Source organism: Myotis yumanensis, unplaced genomic scaffold (genome assembly GCF_028538775.1).
Source record: "Myotis yumanensis isolate MYYU_CA2020_CCGP unplaced genomic scaffold, mMyoYum1.0.hap1 SCAF_2, whole genome shotgun sequence".
Lineage (NCBI taxonomy): Eukaryota > Metazoa > Chordata > Mammalia > Chiroptera > Vespertilionidae > Myotis > Myotis yumanensis.
In genome coordinates, this window is record NW_027223753.1 from 138,094,091 (window position 1) to 138,121,760 (window position 27,670).

The 27,670-nt window shown below is 44.3% G+C and overlaps 1 protein-coding gene across 5 annotated transcripts; it reads right to left on the bottom strand.

Moving 5' to 3' along the window:
- NIT2 (nitrilase family member 2) lies at nucleotides 1-27,670 on the bottom strand. 5 transcript variants are annotated; one of them, XM_070406083.1, is made up of 11 exons: nucleotides 27,581-27,670; nucleotides 24,464-24,582; nucleotides 19,840-19,960; nucleotides 18,683-18,771; nucleotides 12,419-12,512; nucleotides 11,597-11,671; nucleotides 10,478-10,556; nucleotides 8,192-8,290; nucleotides 5,836-5,891; nucleotides 5,365-5,457; nucleotides 1-346 (listed from the first exon to the last, which is right to left on the bottom strand). In XM_070406083.1, the coding sequence occupies exons 1-10, from the start codon at nucleotides 27,606-27,608 to the stop codon at nucleotides 5,366-5,368; spliced, it is 852 nt and encodes a 283-aa protein (XP_070262184.1). In that variant the 5' UTR covers nucleotides 27,609-27,670; the 3' UTR covers nucleotides 1-346; nucleotide 5,365. The 5 variants fall into 5 exon arrangements, with proteins under 5 accessions (XP_070262184.1, XP_070262186.1, XP_070262185.1 ...); XM_070406085.1 differs by lacking the exon at nucleotides 1-346 and adding an exon at nucleotides 1,534-2,267; XM_070406084.1 differs by lacking the exon at nucleotides 1-346 and adding an exon at nucleotides 1,534-2,270.

Sequence of the window (27,670 nt, forward strand, 5' to 3'; positions counted from 1 at the left end):
TTAACTTTATTTTTATTCATTGTTAGGGAGGGAGAGAGAAAGAGAGCGAGATCGATTTGTTGTTCCACTTATTTATGTATTTACTGGTTAATTCTTATATGTGCCCTGATCAGGGATCAAACCCGTAACCTTGGCGTATTGGGACAATGTTCTAACCCAGTGGTCGGCAAACTCATTAGTCAACAGAGCCAAATATCAACAGTACAACAATTGAAATTTCTTTTGAGAGCCAAATTTTTTAAACTTAAACTACATAGGTAAGGTACATTCAACTTTAAAGTCACGGTTTTCGTCTTCTGTTTTTCTTTTCTTCTTTTCTTCTTTGTAGCCATCTCAAACAGGGCACCTAAAAAATGTTTCATTTTATAATAATAAAGCCACCAACACAAAAGAATTACAATTCTTAAATTGATGACAAAAATACCTGTAGGATTTGCTGCTGGTTGGAAAAATACAGGTAACTTTATGCTTTGAGTAGGTACTTTTGTCGCCCGCGCGATTTGCGGACGCGACTAGCACTAACCACTGCACATGAGACCGCTGACTGACTGGCTCACGCAACTCGTGCATGAAACGCGTGCGCCTCCCCCGCGCTGCTTATCCCGCGGCCCGCCTGCGCCGCATCTCACACCCCCCACTTCTTCTAACACCACTTCTTCAAAATAGACTCGCCCAGGCCGAAAACCGACTTCTGTGCATGGGCCACGAAGTTTCAATCGCACTGTACTGCGCGCCCACACGTGGTATTTTGTGGAAGACCCACACTCAAGGGGCCAAAGAGCTGCGTGTGGCTTGCAAGCTGCGGTTTGCCGACCACTGTTCTAACCAATTAAGCAACCCAGCCAAGGCCGATGCAATAATTCTTAAAGTGTTAGCAAATCAATCCAACAACAAATTAAAAAACCTTATTTTAATATATTGTGGTCAAGTGAAATTTATCCCAGAAACACAAGATTTGTTTACCATTGCAAAATCAATGTAATTCATGATAAAAACAGGCTGAAGAAGAAAAGATGTACTTGTGTCAATAAAGGCAGAAAAGGCTTCTGCATCCTTTCTTGATAAAAACTCTCAGCACACTAGTAATAGAAGGGAGTTCCCCCAATCTGATCGAGGGCACCTATAAAAGATTAAATGCTTTCTCCATAAGATCAGGACCATAAAAATGTGTACTTTTCTATTCAACACTGTTCTGAAAGGTCTAGCCGATGCCATAAGGCAGAAAAAAAAAAAAGGAACCAGATTGGAAAGAAAGCTCATTTATTTTATAAACTGTCTTAATTTGCAGACATGCTCATCTATATTTTTAAAAATCATATAGAATCTACCCAAAAAGAGCTTCTAAAGTGAGTTTAGCGAGGTTGTAGGCTACAAGATAAAATTCAGAAACAAATTTTATTTTATATAGTAGCAGTGAGAAATTGGAAACTGAAGTTTATAAAACAATACTCTAGCATTAAAAAAAAAAAAAAGAACCAGCAGCCCTTGAAGATACATTGGACCAAAAAGATGCATTTAAAGAAGTATGTGTCTATCATTTTACCTTTTTAAAAATATATATTTTTTTTTATTGATTTCAGAGAGGAAGGGAGAGGGAGAGAGAGAAACATCAATGATGAAAGAGAATCATTGATTGGCTGCCTCCTGCATCCCATATACTGGGGATCGAGCCCACAACCCAGGCATGTGCCTGAACCGTGTCCAGCACGGCCAGTATTGAACTTGAGGAGGGGCAGCCAAGGATTAAAGAAAACAGACAGGAGAATACAGTTAGCACCAGGTGGATCACTGTGCCTGGATGAGGAAACAGTGACACAGCCTGTAAACCGTGGCTTTATTTTATAGTCAGATCACACAAAGCAAAACAAGGGCAAGATGTTTACAATGTTCTTGGGAATTTCAAATCTGCTTCTTTCCTATTATTCCCATTCTCTGAACTCTATCAAGCCTTGTTTAGGCAGCACTTGCTGCACCTCCCGCAGCCCACATCCCTTAGCGACCTTGGACTGCAGGGTCGGATTATACGGTCGGTCAAGCTTATAACCATAGCCTTTTGGCTATACTTGTGCTGGCAGGGTTGTGCCCTCCAAGCTGGGACTTGTATGTGGCTTTGCCACAAGTCAGTCCGAGGCTTGATCCTGTCCGAACGCTGTAGCCGCTCTCCACATGTGCCCTTGACTGGATTTAAATCCTGGACCCATCAGTCTGCAAGTCGATGTTCTGTCCACTGAGCCAAACCAGCATTCTTCCAGTAAAACTACCAAATACTGCTAAAAGAAATTAAAGAAGGCCTGAATAACTGAGAAGACATCTCATGTTCATGGGTCAGTGGGGTCAGTACTGTTAAAATGTCAATTTTCTACCAAACTGCATTCAAGAGTCAATGCAATCCCAATAAAAAGCCCTAGAGACTTTTCTGTAAAAATTTACAACCTGATTCTGAAATTTACATAGAAATACAAAGAACTTAGAATAGTCTAAACAATTTTTTGGGGGAAAAAAAAAGTTAGAGGACTAATTTTACCTGACTTTAAGACATACTAGAAAGCCACAATAATCAACACAGTTAGTTACTGGTGTAAAGATAGACAAATAGATTGATGAAATAAAATAGAGTCCAGAAATAGATTGAGATGTATATGGTCAATTCACTTTTCCTAAATGAGCCAAGGATACTCAATGGGCATAGGATAATCTTTCCAACAAATGGTACTGGAACAACAGGCAACCATAGGCCAAAAAAATAAATAAAATAAAAAATCTTGACTCTTACACCACACACAAAAATTAACAACTGAAAATAGATTATAGCCTTAAATTTAAGATAAAGTCTTAGTGACCTTGGATTTGATGATTTACATAATACATAAATACATTTACATAAAACTTAGAAAAGACAAACTTCAAAGAAAAAAAGTATTAATCAGTCTTCATGAAAATTAAATACCTTTGTTCTTTAAGCAATAGTTTTAAGAAAATGAAGACTTTCTTTTTCTCAGACTTGGAGAATAAATTTGCAAAACATAATGCCTAAAAAAAGACTTTTATCTAGAGTATATAAAGAACTCATAATAATTAATAAAAAGGTAAATAACCCAATACTTATATGAAGGAAAGATATGAACACTTTACCAAAGATATACAGATAAATAAAGATACCCAGCATCATTAGTGATTACGGAACTACAAATTAAAACCACAAGAAAACATTACATGCCCATTAAAATGGATGAAATTAAAAAGACAAATCATACCAAGTGTTGGTGAGGATGTGGAGCACATTGGGATTCTAACAGATTGCTGGTAGTGATGTACAATGGCACAATCACTTTGAAAAACAATTTGGTAGTGAAATACATGTATGATCCCACCATTTCATTCCAATGCTAAATATCTAACTCAAGAGAAATGAACAACTTGTACAAGAAGCTTTATTTGTAATAGCCAAAAACTGGAAACTCAAATGCTTATCAACAGGTGGAGAAATGATGGTATATCCATACAACAGACTACTACTCAGCAATAAAAACGGAATGAATTACTGATGCACACATATGGATAATCTCCAATTAATGGTGAAAGACAAATTAAAAAGTACATATATGGTATGGTACATATATTACTTTTATGTAATTCTAGAAAATTCAAACTAATCTACAGTGACAAAGTCAGTCAGTGCCTGGGAACAAGAGGAATAACTAGAGGAATTATAAAAGAGAACAAGGAAACTTTTGATGGTGGAGTGGGCATCTTCATTACCTTGACTAACGGGGTTTCATGGATGTACACACGTGTCAGATGGTGCCCATCTATTCCCAATTCTGTGTGTAGAGGTATCATATTGATAGCGGGAACTTGGCCAGGGTGGAAGTATTTACACCACAGAAATTGGAAAATGCTACCACAAAATCAGGGCTTTTTCTTGGACAGCTAGTGGTTAAACATTACCAGCCCAATGCTAGCTATAACATACATAAATAACAGTTCATTGAAATTCTTAATTTTTAATTGCCACAAAGAATTCCCAGAACCATTAGACTAAAAACTTGCCTTTATCAAGGTAAAGAGTATTACTAGAGAGAAAAAACAAAAAGAGAGACTTTCAGACACTTACTCCTATCAAGAAAAACTCTTTTGCCCTGGCTGGTGTGGCTCAGTTGGTTGGGCGTCATCCTGTGCACTGAAAGGTTGCAGGTTGGAGTCCTGATTAAAACGCATGCCTGAGTTGCAGGATAGATCCCCGGTTGGGGGGTGTGCAGGAGGCAGTTGATCAATATTTCTCTCTCTCTCAAAATCAATTAATAATCTTAAAAAAAGACACCTCTTGCAGAGACATACTTTAGTTGCCTGACTGCCGCATCCAGCACGGCTAGGGTTCAGAATCTAAAAAGAGGCTGCACACAAATAAAAACACTAGACAAGAAATATGAACTTAGAAGGCATGGGGGGCCAGGTGGAAACCTCTGTCTAGAAGAGAAGCTCCCTGAAACCCTGGCCTTGTCAGTTTTTATTCAATTTTAGATACACATCTTGTCCTCAGTTAAGCACGGCAAACAGGTAGCAGAAAATCTCAAAGGTCAGTAAAGATTTACTTTGAGGCTATTAGGTCAGGAAATTGCTTCAAGCCATCGCTATCTCAACACAGAACAATCGGTGCATAGCTTTTAGCCCTGCTAAAACTCAAGGTTCATCAGCCTTCCGAGTTCCTTGATGCACTCTCATGATAGCATTGACAATGGATGGCTTCCCGCACCTGACCAAATGCTTCTACTGCCATCCTCCCACAGGCCTCACTGTTGACACAGTCTTGCCCCTAAGACCTGGAGAGTTTGGGGTCGACTCTTTAGCTCCTTCTTGAAGGCTGCTACAGGGGCTGCCATCTCCCCTAGCAAACACCAAGGACCCATCACCTTGCTTTCCACAACTACTCATAAACCCAAAATAAAACTTTAAGGTACTGCTGAAAACACTATACCCACTTTCTACATAACGGATTCCAATTCTAGCAATGAGATAAGAGGTTTATGACACAAATACATTTGTATCAGGTAAATCAACCACCAGAATACCCAAATCTCATATTTTTACCAACTTCTTTGACGTAATTTAATTATGGAATAAGGTTTGGAACCATCCCCTTCTCCTCCCGCTCTTCAATGCCCAGCCTGAGTCCTTTTTGCCTATTTAATATGGTGTGGAGAATATCAGTGTGCTGAAGTTCCATCATCTCAATAAAAGTTCCCAGGAAAGGAAGGCTAAAATAAAAAACAAACAAACAAAAAGGATCCCCATTAAAGAATTCAACAGGGAATTGATGTTGCAGAAACATGTTTTCCTATTTCATGACACATTGGAAACACGAACCTTAGGGCTTTTTTGCCTCCACTGAATAGAGGTCTGATCGCTTCTGGTTAAATATGGGGATTTGCTGGCGTATTTCAGTCACCTTCTTCAAGTCTGCAAAAACAGGAAAGTGCACTATTAATAAGATTAACTCTTCACTAACCAAAGGGATTTTTCCTCCCAAACAGTATAAAAACTACCAGTCTCAGCAAGTAACTCAGTAATACAGGCCTTGTCTAGAGGCACAGCTGGCCTGGCACAGCCCCTTGGAGGCACTTCAAACCAAACCAAAATAATTCAAAATGAACAAAATGAACTATAGCCCTGAAGACTGAACCAAGAACCAAGGATAAACTCGGGAGGGGCGGTGGCGGGGGGGCGGGGACAAAGGAACTCCTCCAGGTGACAGGCTGCCCCAGCTATGGAATCTGACCTCAGAGCATTGGGGATGCCAGAGACCTAACCTGATGCCCTGGGCGAGGCAGATCTTACCTATGTCTGAATACACGATCGTCTCTTCAGTGCCAGCTTTGGCCAGGACCTCCCCCCTGAAAAAGATTCAGGGGAGGTGAGTGGGTTCACTGACATTTGCTGATATTCAAGACCTCTCTCTGTCTTTTCTCCCCATCTGACAGGCCAAAGGGCAAGGAATCCGAGATTTAAAACCAGAAAGTAAGGATATAAACTCCTGTTCTACCATTTAAAATGCTGTGTGGCCCTAACTGGTTTGGCTCAGTGGATAGAGCATCGGCCTGTGAACTCAAGGGTCCCAGGTTCGATTCCGGTCAAGGGCATGTACCTTGGTTGCAGTCACATACCCAGTGGGGTGTGCAGGAGGCAGCTGATTGATGTTTCTCTCTCATCAATGTTTCTAACTCTCTATCCCTCTCCCTTCCTCTCTGTAAGAAAAATCAATAAAATATATTTAAAAAATAAAATAAAATGCTGTGTGGCCTTAAGCCAAGTCACTTTTAATAAATTATAAAGTGGAAATAAAAGCTCTGCTAGGATTTAGTGATAAAATTATAGAGTATATTTTCTAAACTGCAAACTCCTAGTTTTCTTATTCCATGACATAAACATCTGGGCCAAAGCCACGTATAACCAAAGGGAGGTGCCCCCCATCCCCTCAGGAGTGCATGTCCACAGGAATCCTTGACAAGGGCGGTCTGGCTCTGCTTCTTCACCCCTCCCAGGGATGCTCCCTGACTCTGGGAGAGTGAGGCAGGCCCTGGGCATGGCCCAGATCTGTGTGGACCTCTGGTCTTATGCCTGTGCCCCCTGCAGCCCTATGTTAAGGGCCTTCTGTGTTTGAAGGAAAAGTTTCAATCTGTGGGTATGAGTAGCAGTGCTGGGGAAACCACACCTGGCAGGAGCCCTCCACTTGGAGACAACAACACTCCTTCATAAATCTGGGGAAAGGCTGATCTGGAAAACACTTCTGGTGCTGCGTCTCCCAGCCCAACGCAGGGCTTCCAACACAGACCTAGGGAAATGCCATCTCTCCAAAGCACAGCACAAGGTAACTGGCATAACAAACAATCTCACATAGTAACTGGTTCCATTTACCTGACGGTCACAAACAGATTTGGCACAAATGAGCTACAAACACAATTATTAATGCCGTTTAACTGAATCCTTTTCTATTCTCTTTCTTCCTCATTTTCCCTGGCATTTAAAGATCTCTATGTTAACCCCAGGCATCCATCCCAAAGTCAATATAAGTCAGAAGGCCCCTAAACCCTACAAATGGAATTCTGAAAAGGAAGAAATTAAGGTAAACCTTGTAGAGCTACTCTGTCAGAAGCGACCAGCCTGGCCAGCACCAGAGTTCATCAGCAGAGCCAGGCGAAGCAGAGGTGCATCATTAACATCTAGGCAGAGGGACTGGAATCATGTCCGAGAAAATTTTCAGGCCAACTTAATCCTTCCAGTTTCCCAATGCCCCCCCAAATCCTGATGTGCAGGGAATCTCTTGCTGGTCACATTTTCAAGGACTCCCCTTATCACATGCTTTAATCTGTGGGTCCTACAGAGTCTGAAGAGAGAAGCTTTAGGGACCCCACAGTGACCAGGAACCCTTCTCAGCCTTGTTACTGGTATGTGCATCCTGAAATTGTAGAAATACGTATCTGTGTGTGCGTGCGTGTGATCATACATATGGCACAAATCCAAGTTCTGAAGTCAAAACCTGGATCCAAACACCAGTTCTAGCCACTTTAGCTTGTGAACTTCAATTCCACCATCTGTAAACCGGGCTTACCAGAAGGTAAGTCCCTGGCGTTCACACTGAGACCACGTGTAAAAGAGCTGTGTGGACTGCAGGTAGAGACCATGGTACGTGCATCAGTGCACGCCTGCATGTGCACCTGGGCAGACTCTCATGCTGGTCTCGCTGAGCAGTAAAATGCTCCGCCCTCTCACAGGACAAACTCCGTTTCCCTTATTGAACCCATCCGCGCCCTCCTCTAAGTATTCCAGGAGCAGAATCCTCACCCTGTAACTCATTCCTGCCTGAGGCCCCGTCACCCAGTCTAAATTTTAACCAACAGCGGAGAATTGGAGGCCTGTTTCACTAAAACTGCCACCCATCACTGCTGCCCTGTGTCCCCTATGATCCAAGTCTGACTGACAATAGACACTCAGAAGAGGGCGAAGCCAGGCCTCAGTCAGGAGAGCAGGGCCGTTTCTTTCTCACATGGTCCTCAAGTGGAAGCTTCCTCACACGAGAGGCAGCCACCCGGCAGGCACCGGACCGGGTGGGTGAGGGGCAGAGCCAATCACCAGTCAGACAGCCCACCCGCCCAAGTGAGCTCCTAGTGAGCCTGTCCCTGCTCAGGCCACTCACCAAGGATTCACGACAGTGCTGTGTCCCCAGGCAACATAGGAGGCTTTGTCGTCTCGGGCCGGAGATGCCGTGGCCACATACACCTGGTTATCAACAGCCCTGGAGTTAATGGACAGAAAACAGGGATAGCATACATTACAGATCTGAGGCACTTTCCTATCCTAAGTGGACCGATCCTTCTTTTCAAAACTAGGATAGGACAGGCTGGCTCAGATGTAGAAGGAAACACGCAAAGCCACAAATCCTCTATTCAAAAATCATCTTATTACTTAAGCCAGTTCTCATTGGGGCAACTCTGGCCAGCAGGGGACATCTGCCAGTGTCTGGAGACCTTTCTTTTTACAAAAATATTTTTTTATTTTTTCAGAGAGGAAGGGGGAGAGAGAGAGAGAGAGAGAGAGAGAGAGCGAGCGAGCTAGAAATATCAATGATGAGAGTCATTGATTGGCTGCCTCCTGCATGCCCCACCCTGGGGATCGAGTTGGCAACCCGGGCACATGCGCTGACCAGGAATCAAACCATGACTTCCTGGTTCATAGGTTGATGCTCAATCACTGAGCCACACCAGCCGGGTTGGAGATTTTTTAATTGTCATAACTAGGGGGATGCTATTAGCATCCAGTGGGTGGAAGTCAGAAATGCTGCTAACCATCCTACAGTGCACAGGGAGCCCCCCACAACACAGAATAATCTAGTCCAAAATGTTACTACTGCCACAGTGGACAGACTCTGGCCTGAGCCAACCACTAAAAGAACTTCTCTGGGGTTAGTGCAAGCCACGGTGGCCAAGGCCAACGGGCTGGCCTTGATGGGGCCATGCACGCTGAGGGCTATATGGCACTTCCACGCCAACGGTGGCCGTGCCATCATCTCAGGTTAGATCAGAACTTCAGGAGTCCAGCCTGGGTACATCAAGCCACCTCACTTGGGAGGTCTCTGGGCTCAATCAATAGATCCATGCTAGTCATGCCAGTCTCGCCCAAGCTTTTCTTGCTTTCCACTTTCACTGCATTTATTAATATTCATGGTAACACACACCCCTACTCCACCTTCTACAACGCAACCAGGAAAACACCTCTACATCCCCCTGCAGTAAAAATTACCATCATCTCTAGAAGGGAGAACAGTAGCCACCTCTAGGCAGAGAGAAAAGGGCACTGACTAGGAAGGAGCAAAAGGGACCATTCTAGGGATTGGGAAATGTTCCATATGTTGATCTTGATTGTAGGTGGTACATACGTCAACATTCACTGACCGGCCTGTAGAGGCAAAATTAGTGCACTTTTCTGTAAGTGTTTTATACCTCAATTTAAAAAACATTTCATCAAGCCCGGCCAGTGTGGCTCAGTGGTTGAGCATTGACCCATGAACCAGATGGTCAGGGTTCGATTCCCAGACAAGGCACATGCCCGGGTTTGGGGCTCGATCTCCAGTAGGGGGCGTGCAGAAGGCAGCCTATCGATTTTCTCTCCTCATTGATGTTTCTATCTCTCTTCCCTCTCCCTTCCTCTCTGAAATAAAAAAATATATATACATTTTTAAAAATACATAAAAACATTTAATCAAGAAACCCATTGTCTCTGACCAGCATTTCATGGTTTGCAGAGCACTTTACACACAGTCACACTCCTTTTCCCTTCCATGTTCCATCCACCCCTGCTACTTGCCTTTCACTGCTCAGCCTCAGGGGACTAAGGAAACATCAGAGATAGATAGCTGTGAGATGCCCAGCATTTAGAGGTTAGAAGCACAAGGGTTTATAACGAGGTTCCTGGCAGAGCATCCCGGGACTAGCAGGCTGCTGTGGAAGTTGGGGTGGGGTAAGCACCCCAATCAAACAGCACAGGGTCAGCTGTGTGAAGACCACAATCCTCTCCCCGGGGCTGTCAGGCTAAAATAACTCCTGCTTTTCCTGGGCTTCTGGGCTCTGAACATACATACTCCATGGGTCTCCAATTCTATGTAAAAGTTGCTGGCAACTGTCCCAGGGAAACCAGCTCACATCTAATCACAGTAAATGAAATCGCTGCCCACTTGATGCACTAAAACCAGTCTCCCAAAATCTAAGAGATTGGTGCTGTGGCTTCTGAAGAGAAGGTTCCCAGCAGAAGCCTTCCCTTTGGGCTGAAAGACGAAAAGATGCACCTATTTGAAATGCAATTGGATGCTGCGGAATTGAGTCACAGGCACCATTCTGTACCAGGAAGGCTGGCACTTCCACCACCCTGAAATCTTTCCACAGAGAAACGCTGGGATGCTGGAAGGTATGCTGATATGCTGTCTTACCGGCCTCGCTGAAGCAACTCCCAGTGAGCTGGTCCAGTGGTCAAATTAAAAGCTCCAGGATAGACCAACAGCTGGCAGCCTAGGGGACAGAGAGGCCGAGAGTCGGTGAGAGGAACACCCGACCTCCCTGGTCCCGCCCTTTGCTCTCCACCCAGTGGGGACCAAACTCCAACTTTCCCACGCATAAAAGTCAGTGTCGGCAACATTAGGTTATGGCTCTGAATTCTCTTAGAGACACTCGCATGGTGCAGACGGACACACGAGAAAAGTGGTATTGATAACCAACACCACGTGTGAGTTCACTTAAAAAAAGGGGGGGGGGGACTATCATTCAGATTTCTCTCGGCACCAGTGGGTCAGCTCTGCATGGCCGAGGGCCACGCTCTATAATGCCCTTCAACTGAAAGGAGGGGCAGAGGAGGTGCTTCTAGGCTCAGGGACAAGACTCCACAGAGTCTGCCGACCCAGAGTCCAAGCCTCCGCCTTTTCCAGAGCAGGCAAACTGTCAGCATCCACCTCACTGCATTCAGTGACAGCTGATTCAGAACCAGAGTAGCTTCAACAGGCTAGCAGGGCTGCTAATATTTGTTGAGTGCCATACAAGGAGCTTTAATAAGTTCTCTCCTTCGTCCTCACACCATCCCTATGAGAAAACTGGGAGCCACAATGAAATGAAATCATTTACTCAAAGTATCATACCAGGTAGGGGAAAGAGTTAGAACCAGAACCCTGATCTTCTGACGTGGTTTGGTGCTAGGTGGTAGGACCAAAATGTCACTGACTACATTTCCACTGCACCCACCATCTAGGACTATGCATAGTGAAATCCACGAGGGACAGACCATGTTTTCATTTCTACTGGGCTCCAAGGGACTCTTTGCAAACACAGCAGCAGGAAGGGCTGGAAGGGTGGAGCAGATGTTTAAGTCTTGCCTTAGCCGAGTGGCGTGTTAAATCACAGCCTCTGGAAAACCACACTGTCCATACACAGCAAAAGTGTGAGAAGCCAGATGAGGGTGGAGAGGTTAAGACCTCTCCTCCAGCTTTTCCGACTAAGGGCTCCCTCTATCCACTCAAACCTCCAAGCACCCACACAACACAACCACAGTGCTGCCCTACCTCTCTGCGCGTAGACTTGTGCAAGCTCTGCAAAGCGGATGTCGTAGCAGATGCCTAGGCCCACTCGGCAGTAAGCTGTTTACAAACAGAAAATGCACAAATGAAAGTTAGCCTGCAGCATGGTGTGAGTTAATATCACTGACCGGTGGGGATACAGTGACACAGGGCCTGTGGTGGAGAACATCTATAAGCTTGATCTTGCTTGGATGTCACCTCGTAAAGACATCATTTACGTCAGCAGAGTAGAGATGAGAAATTCATTCTAACTGAATGCTTATTATCTAAGTGAGAGGTGCTCAGTTATGGCCTAACACGTACACTCTGGAAACTATCACACTAATAGGAGGCTGTAGCCAAATGGAAGAGCAAAGTCATGTCAAACTCTTTAGTTCTCCATTCAGCCCGCCCTTTCCAGATCTCTGACCGCTCTCTGCCCTTCTCACTTCTGGCCTTTCAGCCAGGTTATGTAAAGAAACTGGGGAGTGCTCTAGCTGGTTTGGCTCAGTGGATAGAGCACTGGCCCACGGACTGTAGGGTCTCGGGTTCAATTCCAGTTAACAGCATGTAGGCTGGATCCCTGGCCTGGGTCTGGGTGAGTGCTGGAGGCAACCAATTGTTGCATCTCCTTCACATCAATGCTTCTTTCTGTCTCTCCCCCTCCCTTCCACTCTCTCTAAAAATCAATGGAAAAATATCTTGGGGGTGAGAATTTAAAAAAAAAAAGAAATTAGGGAGGGGCATAATAAAGAAAACAACAACAAAAGAATACCTGGTCCTCTTTTACTGGGACTGCAAAAAGAGGTGGACTTATCTGGTACGTACGAGTCTCAAATGTGGAGAAACTATCACCAGGACTCAATGTTTTAGATTCTTGAAATGTGATTTTCCCAGGAACATCAATGTCAAACAGATGGAGCTGCAGCACAAATACAGGCTTCAGTTACCGCTTTTCCAGCAGAGTTCATGGCAATAAAAACAATCTGTCCACGGCCAGATATGGGGGTGACCTAAGAGCAACTGTACAAACAACATGCCCGCAACCCACCCCACAACCTGAGACTACCAAAATGAATTCTAACACAGGAAATGGGACAACGATATTGTAGGTTTTATGGCCCTTCTTTCCTAGCTGGTGTACAAATCAATGTCTAGATTTCTTATGGGAAGTTTTTTTTACTCAATATAAATGCTACATGAAGACTCCTCAATCAGAATCAAACTGACACACTGGCAGGAGAGGAGGAGAGTGGGTAAGCGATTAAAAATAGGTCAAATTTTACAAACCAAATGCAGCAATTTATAAAAGGAATAACTTCCAAATTGGTTTCTGATTTATTACACTAACAGAATACAGGAGAAAAGTCATATGAGCATCTTAGGTGCATAATGAGCATTTGGTAAAGTTCAACATCCATCCTTTTTTAAAAAAATATATTTTTTTACTTACTTCAGAGAAGAAGAGAGAGAGAGAAAGAGAGAGAGACAGACAGACAGAGAGAGAGAGAGAAACGTCAATGATAAGAGAAAATCTGCCTCCTGCATATGCCCTGGGGATTGAACCTGCAACCCCAGCATGTGCTCTGACCAGGAATCGGTTACCTCCTGGTTCATAGGTCGACGCTCAATCACTGAGCCACACCAGCCAGGCCATCCATTCTTATTTTATTACTAGAGACCCGATGCACAAAATCTGTGCAAGGAGCTCGGCCCTCACAGCCCCAGCTGGCCCTCGCAGCCCCGGCCGGCCCTTGTAGCCCTGGCTGCCTCGGCCAGCCCTCGCAGCCCCAGCTTCATCCAGAAGGTCATCCGGACAGCTGTTCAGTCTAATTAGCATATTAGCTCTTTATTATATAGGATTATATAGGATTATTTTTTAAAATATATTTTTATTGATTTCAGAGAGGAAGGGAGAGGGAGAGAGAGATAGAAACATCAATGATGAGAGAGAATCATTGATCAGCTGTACACCCCATACTGGGGATCGAGCCTGAAACCCAGGCATGTGCCTTGACCGGGAATCAAACCATGACCTCCTGGTTTATAGGTCGATGTTCAAACACTGAACCATGCCATCTGGGCATCCATTCTTATTTTAAAAACAAAAATGGAAAACTCTTCTAGTAAGGGAATTTCCTTAGTCTGATCAGAGTATCTAAAAAACAACACTAAAGAAACACTGTACCTAATGGTGCCATATTAAAAACCTTCTCTTTTAAGATCAGGAACAATACAAAAACACCTACTATTGAAAACTCTATCAGAGGTCCTAACCAAAGCAATAAGGCAAAAGACAGGAATGTATAAGGATTAGAAAGAACAGAAATTGAATCTGTGATCAGAATATATAATTGCTGCCAGAGACCAATTCCAGCATGACAACAGGGCTGCATCTGGGAATGGCTGAAGGCATTTCCCCAAACCTGAATAGGATACATTAAATTGATTTCTTGGCTGCCAGACAGCTAAAAGGCATCTTAATCTACATGTTATTGCCTCCTACTGGCCAAACACCTGAACAGCCGTAGGCTAATTCCCCCATTCTGACAATGTTTTTGTATACCCTTTGAAGTATATATCTCTGCCTCACCTCAGGACAAGTGGTGTTCATAAAAAGCATGGGGTCCTGGGGACGAGGAAAACCTAAGGCCTTAGACCTGAGACCTGAGGATTTAGATCTTGAATTTTAGCTCCTTTAGCTAAGCTCCTCTGACCCCCAAATGCCTTTCAAATTATACTTCGCCTCTGGACTCTTATTTAAAATCTACGCACAGCCTTCTCTAGATTCCTGAACCCTTCTTGATGCTGCGACAAGAACCCCAGCAAATTGCATACCTAGAAACTCCGAAGGAAACCTACAGATGAATTATTAGAATTAATGAGTGACATTAGCAAGGTTACTATTATGTACAAGGTCAGTATTTTTATAACTAGTTGTACTTCTATATATACTAGCAAGAAACAGAAAATGAAAGGGCATCAAAAAATACCCATGAAGAATAAACCTAGCAAATGATATATACTATACCCAAAAAAACTATAAAAACAATTTGAAATATTTTTTTTAAATATATATATATATATATATATATATATATATATATATATTTCAGAGAGAAAAGGAGAAGGAGGGAGAGAGATAGAAACATCAATTATGAGAGAGAATCACTGATCGGCTGCCTCCTGCATGCCCCACACTGGGGATTGAGCCCACAACCTGGGCATGTTCTCCAATCAGGAATCAAACTCTGACCTCCTGGTTCGTTCATACGTCAACGCTCAACCACTGAGCCCCACCAGCTGGGCTAATGTGACATTTCTAAAAGCCTACATAAATGGAGAGATATATGCCATATCATGGACATATATGTACTTAAAAGAATGGAGTTAATAGCTGAACGCTGACTCCTCTTTCAGAAATGGCAGAGTGGCTCCTATCAGACCTATTAGCTTTCTCATAAGTAACTATGAACTCTGGACAAAATAAAAAGCGGAGAATGATCAAAATCAGGGAAAACTGAAGGGAAGTCAATACTTAGAAGGGAGTAACACTAGGTGAGCGTCCCATTTGTTTAGTGCTCTTGGTTGGAAGCAAGGCCCCAGTTGTTGCTGGGAGTCGTGGGGAAAACTACCCACAATCACATTGGCTTGAGAAACCCAAAAACAGTTTCACAGCAGCTGGGAAGTGAGGGGGGTAATCCTCAAAAGGATAAAGCCAAAGAGAAAGAACACTAAATTCTACCTATGCAATTGCGGGCATCTCTGGCTCACCACTGAATTACAGATGTGTGGGGCAGACCCCAACATGACCAAGATGTGGTAATTACCAAAAACTTTAAAGCAGTTATTGAAACTAAACTCAAGAGTATGAAGAAAAATATGCTCGAAATGAATTAAACAAATAGAAATATTGGTAGAGAAATAAAAGCCATAAAAAGGAACCAAATGAGCCCATGGCTCAGTGGTTGAGCATCAACCTATGAGCCAGGAGGTCACAGTTCGATTCCTGATCAAGGCACATGCCGGGTTGCGAGCTCCATTGTGGGGCATGCAGCAGGCAGCCTGTCAATGATTCTCTCTCATCATTGATGTTTCTATCTCTCTCTCCCTCTCCTCTCCTCTCTGAAATCAATAAAAATACACTTTAAAAAAAAAAAAAACTGGAAAATTTTAGAACTAAAAAGTTCAGTATCTGAAATTTTTTAAAATGTCATTGGATTGGGTTATAGGAGACTGGAGAAAGATTCAGAACATAGATTAGGGGAAATTGTCCAATCTGAAGAAGAGAAAGAAAAAAGGTTGGGAAAATAAAAACAAAGGACCAGAGCCTTGGTGACCTGGTTTGGAGGAACAGTATCAACACTGGAATCCTATAAAAAGAGAATGGGACAGAAATATATGTAACAAAATCATGCCCCCAAATTTCCTACATATGGTGAAAGACTAAAATGTCAAGTTTCATGAAGCACGACAAATACAAAGAAAACCACCTAGGCACATGAGAGACAAAATATCAACCACTAAAAAATACAAAAGAGAAATCTTGAAGCAGATAAAAACACAAGATACACACAAAGAACAATAATACAAGTTACCACTGACTAATCAGAAAAAAAAGAAAAAAGAGGCTAGAAGATCATTGAAAAAGGTCTCTCCAAATGTTAGGGAAAAAATAAAACTGTCAACCCAGAATTCTATTCCACCAAAAATCTCTGTCAAGAATGAAGACAAACTAAAGATGTTCATAAACAAAAAATAAGAAAATTCATAGCTAGCAGATCCTCACTACAAAAAAGCAAAGGGAGGTCTTTCTTTTTGAAAGTAAAAATACCAGATAGAACTAGGATCTTCAGGAAGGTAAGGAAAATATCAATGGTAAATATTTGAGTAAACAAAGATTTCTACTTTAAAAATAAATTCGTTGTGGGATTTACAATGTATGTAGACACAATATGCGTGTCAACCATAGTTTAAAAATGGGAAGGGCACCCTAACCTGTTTGGCTCAGCGGATAGAGCGTCGGCCTGCAGACTCAAGGGTCCCAGGTTCGATTCCGGTCAAGGGCATGTACCTTGGTTGTGGGTACATCCCCAGTAGGGGGTGTGCAGGAGGCAGCTGGTCGATGTTTCTCTCTTATCGATGTTTCTAACTCTCTATCCCTTCCCCTTCCTCTCTGTAAAAAAATCAATAAAATGTATTAAAAAAAATGGGAAGGGCTTAGAAATTTCATAACTCTAAGTAGATTGTGAAAAATAAGGGTGCATATTGTAATGCCTAGAGCCATGGTCGGCAAACTGCGGCTCGCGAGCCACATGCGGCTCTTTGGCCCCTTGAGTGTGGCTCTTCCACAAACTACCACGTGCGGGTGCGCACATACAGTGCGATTGAAACTTCATGGCCCATGCGCAGAAGTCGGTTTTCGGCCTGGGTGAGTCTATTTTGAAGAAGTACTGTTGATATTTGGCTCTGTTGACTAATGAGTTTGCCGACCACTGGCCTAGGGCAACAACTTAAAAAAGAAGAGCAGAGGAGGTATAATTTAAAAGCCAAAAGATAAATTAAAATGGAATTCTAAAATACTCAATCCCAAAGAATGCAGAAAAGAAGAATAACGGGAAAAAAAAACACACCAAAAACAGTGAAATGTCTATGTGCTTAAATCCATCCATATCAATAATTATCTATATGTATAAAAGGCTGTCTGTCTATCTGACTGGTAGCTATGATATCCACTGACCATCAGGGGGCAGACGCTCACGCAGGAGCTGCCATGATGCAAATTGGCCATTTAAAAATAAACAGCACCTTGCCGAAACCGGTTTGGCTCAGTGGATAGGGCGTCTTTGTCGGCCTGCGGACTGAAGGGTCCCAGGTTCGATTCCAGTCAAGGGCGAATGCCTGGGTTGCGGGCACATCCCCAGTGGGAGATGTGCAGGAGGCGGCTGATCGATGTTTCTCTCTCATCGATGTTTCTAGCTCTCTCTCTCCCTTCCTCTCTGTAAAAAATCAATAAAATATAAAAAATAAAAATAAAAAATAAAAATAAACAGCACCATGGACCTGGCACTGACAAACGAACACTTGGCTTCCCCAACGCGGGACACAGGCCCTGCCACCACCTGGGAGTGATACCCCACCAATTGCAGCCAATGCTGCCAAGACTCCATGGTGCAAAATGCGGCCCACAGCCCAGCCCAGCCTAGAAATGGTGACTGTGGGAGATGGGTAATGACGTCACGTAACAACGCCTGGCTTCCTCTCCCTAGCAACTAGCCTCCTTGCAGTTTCTTCAGCCCAGGAACCCGACTTGCTTTATAGCCAGGTGGAAACATTTCACACCGTAACCAAATGTCTGTGAAGCGTTTTTACATGCCTCATCTCATTTGGTCCTCACAGAAGTCCTGGAGTAGGTAGATAGGAGACTTGGTAGAATCCTATTTTTCTTTTTATTAGCAAGATGCAAATAGCAATATTAAAATATTTCTTCTAATTCAGTTCCTTTCAATGTGCACAAATCCATGCACCAGGACACTAGTATTCACTATAAATGGAGTAACTACTCCAGTTAAAAGGCAAAGACTGTCAGAATGAATAAAAATGCAAAACCCAACTATATGCTACCTACAAATTTTAAATATAAAGACACAGGTAGCTTGAAAGAAAAGATTAAAAAAGACACGCCAAAATTAAGTACAAGAAGAGTGGCTACAGTATTATCAGAGATAAAATAAACTTCAAGAAAGAGTATTACAAGGGGAAAAAACAAACAAAGCAGAACAGACATTCCATAACAACAGAAGAATGAACTTACCAGGAAGACTTAATAATCCTAAATGTATATGCATTTACTACTGCAAAGATGTCAACACTCCCCAAACGATCTCTATATATTCAATGCAATCCTAACTAAATTCCTGCGGTTTTTCCTTTGACAGGCTAAGTCTAAAATTTATATCAAAATGCCAGATCCAAGAATAGCCAATTGTGCCACCCAAAATGCCTGATGTGTGTACAACACGATGAGAAGAAATAGGGGACTTCATAGTAAATTCTCAAGAGGCAATGAGACTTGCCACATTTCCTACTTACCTTTCTGTGCTTTACCAGTAAAGCTCCATCAGGCCCAAACATGGCACAGGTGTTATACAATTTCCCAGAATCCTCTTCAGGAATGGAACCTTTCGTTGAGAGGAGAGAGACACAGGCACAGAAAACATTCTGAGTAAAGCATTCTTTTGGAACGGGACAGAGGCTTGATAATCTGTCACTTAGGCCTAACAATACAGTTTACTATCTTCTAAGGGTCATTTAATCAGTTGTTTTCCTTCTAGAATACAATCTTTCAGAGATAAATTCCAGAGTGCAGATAACTAGTGTAGAAAATCGTCATTACCAGTTCAGTGTGTGTCCTTCTACGACTAAGTCAGATGCTAAAGACAAATTTCAAAAATATCCAAATTATTTCTGAATTCAGCTTTGATCTTGAGCAAAATTTAATCTGAAACACTGAAGCAACATGGGGAATTCACTGTTGCTCAACTTAAGTTCACCAGGCCCTCCTGCAGTATAGCTGCAACACAAAGGCCTCAAGATGGGAATGTAGCCACATGTCTGTCCATCCCTCACTTAGTTCCCGGTCCTGCCTCCTCTTGCTTTGCCTTCTTTTTCCACCTCTTACTCATTTCTAATTCTTAATATAGCATAATACAGAAATAATTTTGTCTGCTGTACTTATTAAACAGTTTTGCTGTACTGATTTTTTTAAGCAAACAGAACATTTTATAACTTATTTTACAACCACATAAAGCTACCTTGATGTATGTAGCCTCTTTAAGAAAAACAATCTTCTTAACCCTGTATTAGTAAAATGAAAGACACTCAGGTATGGTTTTTCTTTCCATACTTCCACCTGCGCCTTCACTCCCACTCCTTCTCCAGGGAAAATCACACTACCAGTTCGGTGTGTGTCCTTCTACAACACTATGTCTTACATGCAAAACTACATATAAAAATCAATAACCTCTTGTGTGGGGGATTAATATGAATGGGAGTACTTGTTCATATCATATTGAACCTGCTCTTTTCCCACTTAACAGTCTGTCTGGATGAGCTCTCCCCTTTACTACATATAGACCTACCTCATTCTTTTCAATGGCTAATTCGTATTCCCTGGTGTAAGTGCAACAACAAAAACTACCCATATGCTTTTAATGTTCAGCCATTATACCTTGAGGGTAGAAAGTTACCTCCAATGAGATATATGCTGCACTCCTTTGCTACTTCTGAGAGCTTCTGTGTGGATTCACCAGGAATTTTCTCTGCATATTCAGGAAAATAGTTCGTGCCATATGGAGAATTAAAGCATTCCTAGAATAATGTTAGCAGAGAAAAAGAGAGAGAGAGAGAAAAAAAACATCAGAACACCCAACCCATTTTAAAGTTCTGCTGTACGACAAAGCTGCTGCTTCTAGCTCTGCTCTGAAAGGGATAAAACACAGCTGATTAAAAACACACACACACACACACACACACACACACACACACAAAAACACAACAAAACAAAACAAACAAAAAAACAACAAACAAACAAACGGTGAGGTCCCAGGGTTGCAGAGCCTGTAGCCACAGGCAGGTCTCAGCAGCTGGGTCAGGTGGGGCTTAGAAGAGACAAGGCACCTGTGCTCAGCCAGACCCTGGTCATCTTGGCAGAAGGTGGGAACGGCCTCTCCCTCGAGTCTACAGAAGAGCTGCACGTTCCCAGGGCATCTAGGCCCACTGCAATGGGCTTACTCTCAGGACTTCGTTAGGATGAATCCATAGGCTCAAAATTATATTAACTATGCAAAGCAATAAAGCCTGGGATTGGAAAAATATAGAAGCTTTGAAAGCCACAGACATTAAGACATTTCCTCATCGGTAAAATGAACTGTTTCTAAGCTCCCTTCCAGCTCTATCATCCTGATCCTGCGGAATCTCATTCCCCAGGACATGTCTGTCTGCCACAGCTGTGATAAAAGAAAAGCATAAACCACTAGACTTTGACTCTAATTCATTCGCCTTGCATTTATTGAGATTGCCTGTGCACCACACACTGTGCTAAGGAACTCAAGCTTACCAGCTTGTACAAAACGTATGTCAGATAGAGAAGCAGAGCTGAATTCAAGTGCTTCACTCCTGGTCTTTAACTCTAATGCCCAGGCAACACAAACCAACCAGAGGCCATGATTAGGGTTCAAGTACAGGTGAGTCCAGAACTGGAATGGTAACAAAGATGGGATTAAGATCTCAAGCTCCCCTGTTAAAGATTCCTACTCACTGGCCATATCTGTGATGGCCTGGAGCCCAATATACAAGGCAGCCCTGAAAATTCTCCAGTCAATCTAAGCAGGGTTTTCAAAGGGCTGCCTCTTCCCCATGGAGGGATAGAGTGGTGGAGGGGCTGTCTGGAATTAGTTCCACCACTGACCCCACAGGATCCTTCTCTGGAGCTAACCCCCTACTTAATGACAAGCAAATGTGGTGCAACCTTCAGCTGGCTGTTTTAAAAGAAATCACCTAGAAAAGGATGCAGAATCCTACATTTAGAAAGACACCACAGGCTTCCTAAATGTCTCTAATAATTTCAGTTTTTAAAAATTTGTTTCAAATGTTGGAGGTTTAGCTCTAAAATCAATACATCCTGGTCCTATAAAGAATTATAAAAGGTGAAAAACCAAGATGGCGGCATAGGTAAACACCGGAAATTGCTGCCTCACACAACCACTTGAAAAATACAACTAAAAGACAAAACGGACATCACCCAGAACCACAGGAAGGCTGGCTGAGTGGAAATTCTACAACTAGAAGGAAAGAGAAAAGCACACTGTGACTCAGAGGAGGTGCGGAAGTAAAGTGCAGAGGTACAGAGGCGCACACTGAAAGGGCTGGCAACTGAGAACTAGGTTGTCTTTTTCAATCGGGAGGGAGACACAAGCTCCCGACTGCTCTGAACTCCAGTTTTGGGCGAGTCTCTGGGGACATGCGGGGAGAAACTGGACTGCCTGGCATCAGTCGGAACTCAAGGGTGGCTTTCTCTTAGAGGTGCTTGCAGCGATTACTGGGACACTGAAACCAGGGGCCTCTTAGGGCAGGGCTGAGGATCAGCCATAGCTGTTTGCCCCGCCCTGTTGATTCCCTGAGAACCGCCCCACCCACGCTGTGCGCAGAGGCTTTTGCATATGAATGGTCTAGCCCAGGGGTGGGCAAACTTTTTGACTAGAGGGCCACAATGGGTTCTTAAACTGGACCGGAGGGCCTGAACAAAAGCATGGATGGAGTGTTTGTGTGAACTAATATAAATTCAAAGTAAACATCATTACATAAAAGGGTACGTTCTTTTTTTTTTTTAGTTTTATTCATTTCAAATGGGCCGGATCCGGCCCTCCGGCCGTAGTTTGCCCATGGCTGGCCTAGCCCTTTGAAATTTAAAATTACCTAACAAACTGCAGCTGGGTCCAAGAGACCCAGAACTTCCAAAAGAAGGCCCAAGGCCCCACAGCAGCTTGCACTGCTTCACAGCTGGGCCTCATCTGGGCACCACCAAACCCCAAACAAAAAAGAGGAATCTGCAGATCTTTCCATAGCTCCTGCTGGGTAGCCTCAGGCAGAGGCTAAATTAGCACCTCCTTAGATCCAAGAGTCAGTGTACCCAGTGGTCAGAGTGGGACCATCCAGATTACAACTCCTCAGATCCATAAGGGACATATTCAGGGGGCAGACTCAGTGAGCACCAAAGCCCCACTGAAGCCAGTCTTGCCCCGGAGGTGTGTCTCCAGCACAGAAGTTCCCCCACTGCAGACACAGCTGATTCTCACAGCCAATTGGCCTGGAGGTCAATTCCTCCCAGTGATACCTACAATAATCAAGTCTTAACTACAACAACACTGTGCACAAAGCCCACAAAGGGGTGCACCAAGAGTGTCCACTTCAGGTAATTGGGGAGGCTGAGCCACTGGGCCCTATAGGACACCTAGCACACAAAGCCACTCTATCAACACAGGGAAGCATAAAAAATGCAGAGACAAAGAAACAGGTCACAAATGACAGAAATGGAGGAAAGCAAACTACTGGATATAGAGTTCAAAACCACGGTTATAAGGTTTTTCAAGAATTTTCTAGAAACCGCCGATAAATTTAGTCAGACCCTCAAGAAATCTAGTGAGACCCTCGAGGTTATGAAAAAGGACCAACTAGAAATTAAGCATACACTGATGAAATAAAGGATATTATAAAGAGTTCCAACAGCAGAATAGAGGATCGCAAGAATCAAGTCAAAGATTTGAAATACGAAGAAGCAAAAAACACTCAACCGGAAAAAATAAAAAGAATCCAAAAATATGAATTTAGCATAAGGAGCCTCTGGGACAACTTCAAGCATACCAACATCCGAATTATAGGGGTGCTCAGAAAAAGAGAGAGAGCAAGATATTGAAAACCTATTTGAAGAAATAATGACAGAAAACTTCCCCTACCTGGTGAAAGAAATAGACTTACAAGTCCAGGAAGCACAGAGAACCCCAAACAAAAGGAATCCAAAGAGGACCACACCAAGACACATCATCATTAAAATGCCAAGAGCAAAAGACAAAGAGAGAATCTTAAAAGCAGCAAGAGAAAGAGACTCAATTACCTACAAGGGAATACCCATAAACTGTCAGCTGATTTCTCAACAGAAACTTTGCAGGCCAGAAGGGAGTGGCAAGAAATATTCAAAGTGATGAATACCAAGAACCTACAACCAAGATTACTTTACCCAACAAAGCTATCATTCAGAAGTGAAGATCAGATAAAGAGCTTCACAGATAAGAAAAAGCTAAAGGAGTTCATCACCACCAAACCAGTATTATATGAAATGCTGAAAGGTATCCTTTAAGAAGAGGAAGAAGAAGAAAAAGGTAAAGATACAAATTATGAACAAATACACATCTGTCAACAAGTGAATCTAAAAATCAAGTGAATAAATAATCTAATGAACAGAATAAACTGGTGAATATAATAGAATCAGGGGCATAGAAAGGGAGTGGACTAACTATTCTCGGGGGGGTAAGGGGTGTGGGGGTGCGGGAAGAGATTGGACAAAAATCATACACCTATGGATGAGGACAGTGGTGGGGAGGGTAAGGGCAGAGGGTGGGGTGGGAACTGGGTGAAGGAGAGCTATGGGGGGAAAAAAGAGGAACAACTGTAATAATCTGAACAATAAAGATTTATTTTAAAAAAAGAAAAGAATTATACAAGGAGCCCTGGCTGGGTGGCTCGTTTGGTTGGAGCGTCATCCAATACACCAAAAGGCTGCAAGTTCATTCCCAGTCAGGGTGCGTATGGGAGGCAACCAGTCAATGTTTCTCACACCTCTCTCTCTCTCTCTCTCTCTCTCTCTCCTCCCGCCCTAAATATCAAGAGAAAACATACCCTGGGGAGAGGATTTAAAAAAAAAAAGATCAACCAAAGGACTTGTATGCATGCATATAAGCCTAACTAATGGACACAGACAACAGAGGGGGAGGGCATGAGTTGGGGAGGTCAGGAGGGTTATGGTGGGATAAGGAAAGAAGGGAAATATCCGAGGTGGAGTATTTCAGCTTTAGGTAAGTCCTTCAGCCCACTAGGGTTCTGAGCAGAGTAGGTGATCCTCACGTTAAAGACCTATAACCACATGGGCACATCCAGTCACAGAGGCCCCTGCGAGGGTCACCTTTCAGACAAACATGACACAATCCTGGCCCCCAAAGGGCCTTGCTGGACGCCGGACACAAGAGGAAAACCAGAGCTAGCAGATACTATTCTGTGGGGCCCACGGTTCCCAGAAAGGGGTGGCTCCTCCATACTTACTGGCAGGGAAACAATTTTTGCTCCTTGTGCGGCTGCCTTCCGGACAAGGCCACAAGCTCGAGTGAGATTATCCGATTTGATGGAAGAAACTTGAAGTTGGATGAGGGCCAAGCGGAAAGCTGAAGAAGAAGAGAAAACAAGTGTCAGAAGATCTGACTGCTGAATCAGAGCAGCAGTTCTCACCCGAGGACAACTCCGCCTCCCAGGACACCTGGCAGTGTCTGGAGACGGTCTGGATTGTCACACTGGTGGGGTGCTACTGGCATCTAACAGGAAGAGGTCAGAGATGCCACAATGTATAGGGCAGTCCCTCACAACAAATTACCCAGTCCAAAATTTCAATAATGGTGGTGGTGAGAAACCTAGGTAGAGCAACTGCCATGGGCAGAGCCCCATGCCAAGCACAAGAACCTGAAGTGAAGTAGGCAGGGCCAGATTTTTACTTACAAATGAGAACAGGGCTTGAAGGAAGACAATGAGGTTTGAATACACAACTATTCCTTACTATTTGATCTTGGGCTTCAGCCTACCCCTTATCCGGGTAACTGAGGACATTCCAGTACAGAAGGTGAAATCACACTGGGAATGGAGCAGTGGGTCCATGGGAAGGGGAGACACCTGTCTCAAGTTCCCCATTAGGGGCTGGGACTCAATGCCTAGGTGTAGCTGCTAGCAGGAGGGGGAGGGTGGCGGCTGGTGGGCTGCAGATGTGCCCAATCACAGGGCAGGACTCCTGTGCACTTGTGAGGGTCTGTACTCACCCCATGAATATCCCTGTGCCCAAGGGACTGCAACATTAAGTAGCAAATAAAAAACACCACGAGATGTTGAGACACTTCAGAAGGAAAAGCTGACAGCACTTTTTCCTGCGATCTTAACAAGGCTCCACACCTTTACTGGGGACTGGACCCCACAAATTATGTAGCCAGCCCTGCCAACAGATCTGTGGTCAGCCTTAGGGGAAGGAGGTCTGGCTTCCGTGAGGTGGTAGCTACACCCTACATTTGCTTTCATATATTCTTTAGAGTTCTTTCAGCTCTTATAGTAATCACCTTTTACTGGTTAATAATTCTTTTTTTTTTTTTTTTTTTTGGTTAATAATTCTTTATATAAAACTGTCCCTGTTCAAGTGACTGGTGTGGTTTCTGTGTCCCTATGTGGACCCTGACTGACACACAGTTTTTGCTCATGGTCTGAGGTGAGGCTGCTAGTTCAGGAATTAGCAGTAATGCCCTGCCCTAGCTTCCCCACCCACCCCTGCTCTACGGTGTGAAAACCCCACCACGAGAGAGTGCGCACTCTGGGTGTCTCCTGAGAGGCAGGGCTGACAGACCTGGCCTTCGATGAAGGCCTGTCTGGCTCACGGTTAACCCTGAAAGGAAAATGCAAACGTCGAATTCCTTGGTTTATAAAGTAAGAGCTAAATTTAATCCTGAATGCAGCTTGTTAGTTTCAGAATCTGGATGAAAACAAAGGAAACTAAAATAGGGAACAAAAGCTGGGATTACTTTGGGACAAGCAAATATGTTGAGAACATTACCAGAACATCACACAACCCACTACAGGTCTCCACTGTACCTCAGAAGCTGGGCTTGTCTCTGCTTCAGAGGACTGGGGAATGGGGGTGGGGGCGGGGGGTGAAGTCCACACAGCTATTACTGGCTTCCTTCTCCCCCATCCCACCCAGAGAGGCAGCTCCTGAATCAGGCTTGGGATTGCCTGCATTCTGCAAATCGCCCATCCACAGAGGGGACTGCAGCAGGGCAATTCACCATTGACTGGGGAGTACCAGTTACCTCAGCTGTAAAATACAAATACAATGATTTTGTAGGTCCCTGGCTGCCCTAACAGTCATCGTAGTCTAACAACGAAGGACTTACCCAGGGAAAAAAATATACATAAGTGCAAATGCCAACATGGGAACTTAAACACTCTGTAAATAAGGAAACAAGAGCTCGCAGAGGGAAAAGTTGCAGTCAGTGAACAGTGGCAGAGTAACAATCCAAGCCCAAACCTGGAGCAGTAAAGCAAGATGGGCACCTTGTTTGTTTATTTTGGGGGGGGGGGGGGTTGTCATATGATTTGAAAAAACTCAAGGAAGTCAGACAGCCACCACTAAGAAGCACAGCTCTCAAGTCCATCAGCTGTCATGCCCGCCTCTGCAGCGAAGCAGTCACATCCAGAGGGAGGTGTGTGACAGGGCTCCCATATGACGATCCCGAACAATCGTTCAGCCACCAACTTGCACTCCAGGTTGAAATAAAAAACAAAGAGCACTTCCACACCTTATCGTCTCACGGGAGCCTCACAAGACTCCCACGTAGGGGCACGTGTGTCCATTTTACAGGTCATGGAACTGAGGTCCAGAGAGATTAGATGACTCTGACAGGAAGCTACTGACTGCGCCACGACTGTAAGACTCCAGGTCTCCAGGCTGTGAGTCCAGAGCACCGCACTGCCCCGTGTCAAGAAATCTGGCACAGGCCTGGGGGCAAACTCAACCCCGGGTTCGACCCGGCATGGGGCTGTGGAACTAACATGCAATATCCATCCTCTAAGCTCAATGTCCAGGTGCAGCAACTACTTGCCCAATTGTTGGCTCAGGGGAGGGGGGCGGGTGCAACGTAGAGCACATGATCCAGACCTCCTATCACACAGCCCAAATCCAAGAAAACAGGTGCTCCAGTGTCACGTGACCAGGCTCAAAACTCAAGTTCAAAAGTCAGTCTCAGGTGAAGAGCGCAATCCGCTTGTGGTCCGGCCCCTGCTGCAAAGCCTCAGAGTCTCCAGGAATTCCCGGGGCAGAGGCTCACACTGGAGCTGTCAGTCACCTCAACTACCGAGGGCATCGCTGGAAAGGTGGTCTCTGAAGGGGCGGGACCCGCGTTACCGGAGCGCCCGCCCTCGCGCGCACGCGGCTCTGGGACCCACCTCCAGGCACTGCCGCGCGGGGAGCAGGCGCGGGCCCGCCGCCCCTAGCAGCCGGGACCCCGGGAGTGCGCCGGCCCGCGCTCCGCCGCCCTGCCCCCCTCGCGCTCCGCGGACACCGGGTCAGGGAAGGTCACGGACGGTGCGGGGAGCCTCCGCCGGCGCCGCACCCGTAGCCGCGCTACTTACTGGCCATGGCTCTCCCGGGAAGCACCATGCGCGACGCGGGCGGAGCTCAAGTCTCGGGACTGACCCAGGCGGTGCCGTGAGGGGCGGGGG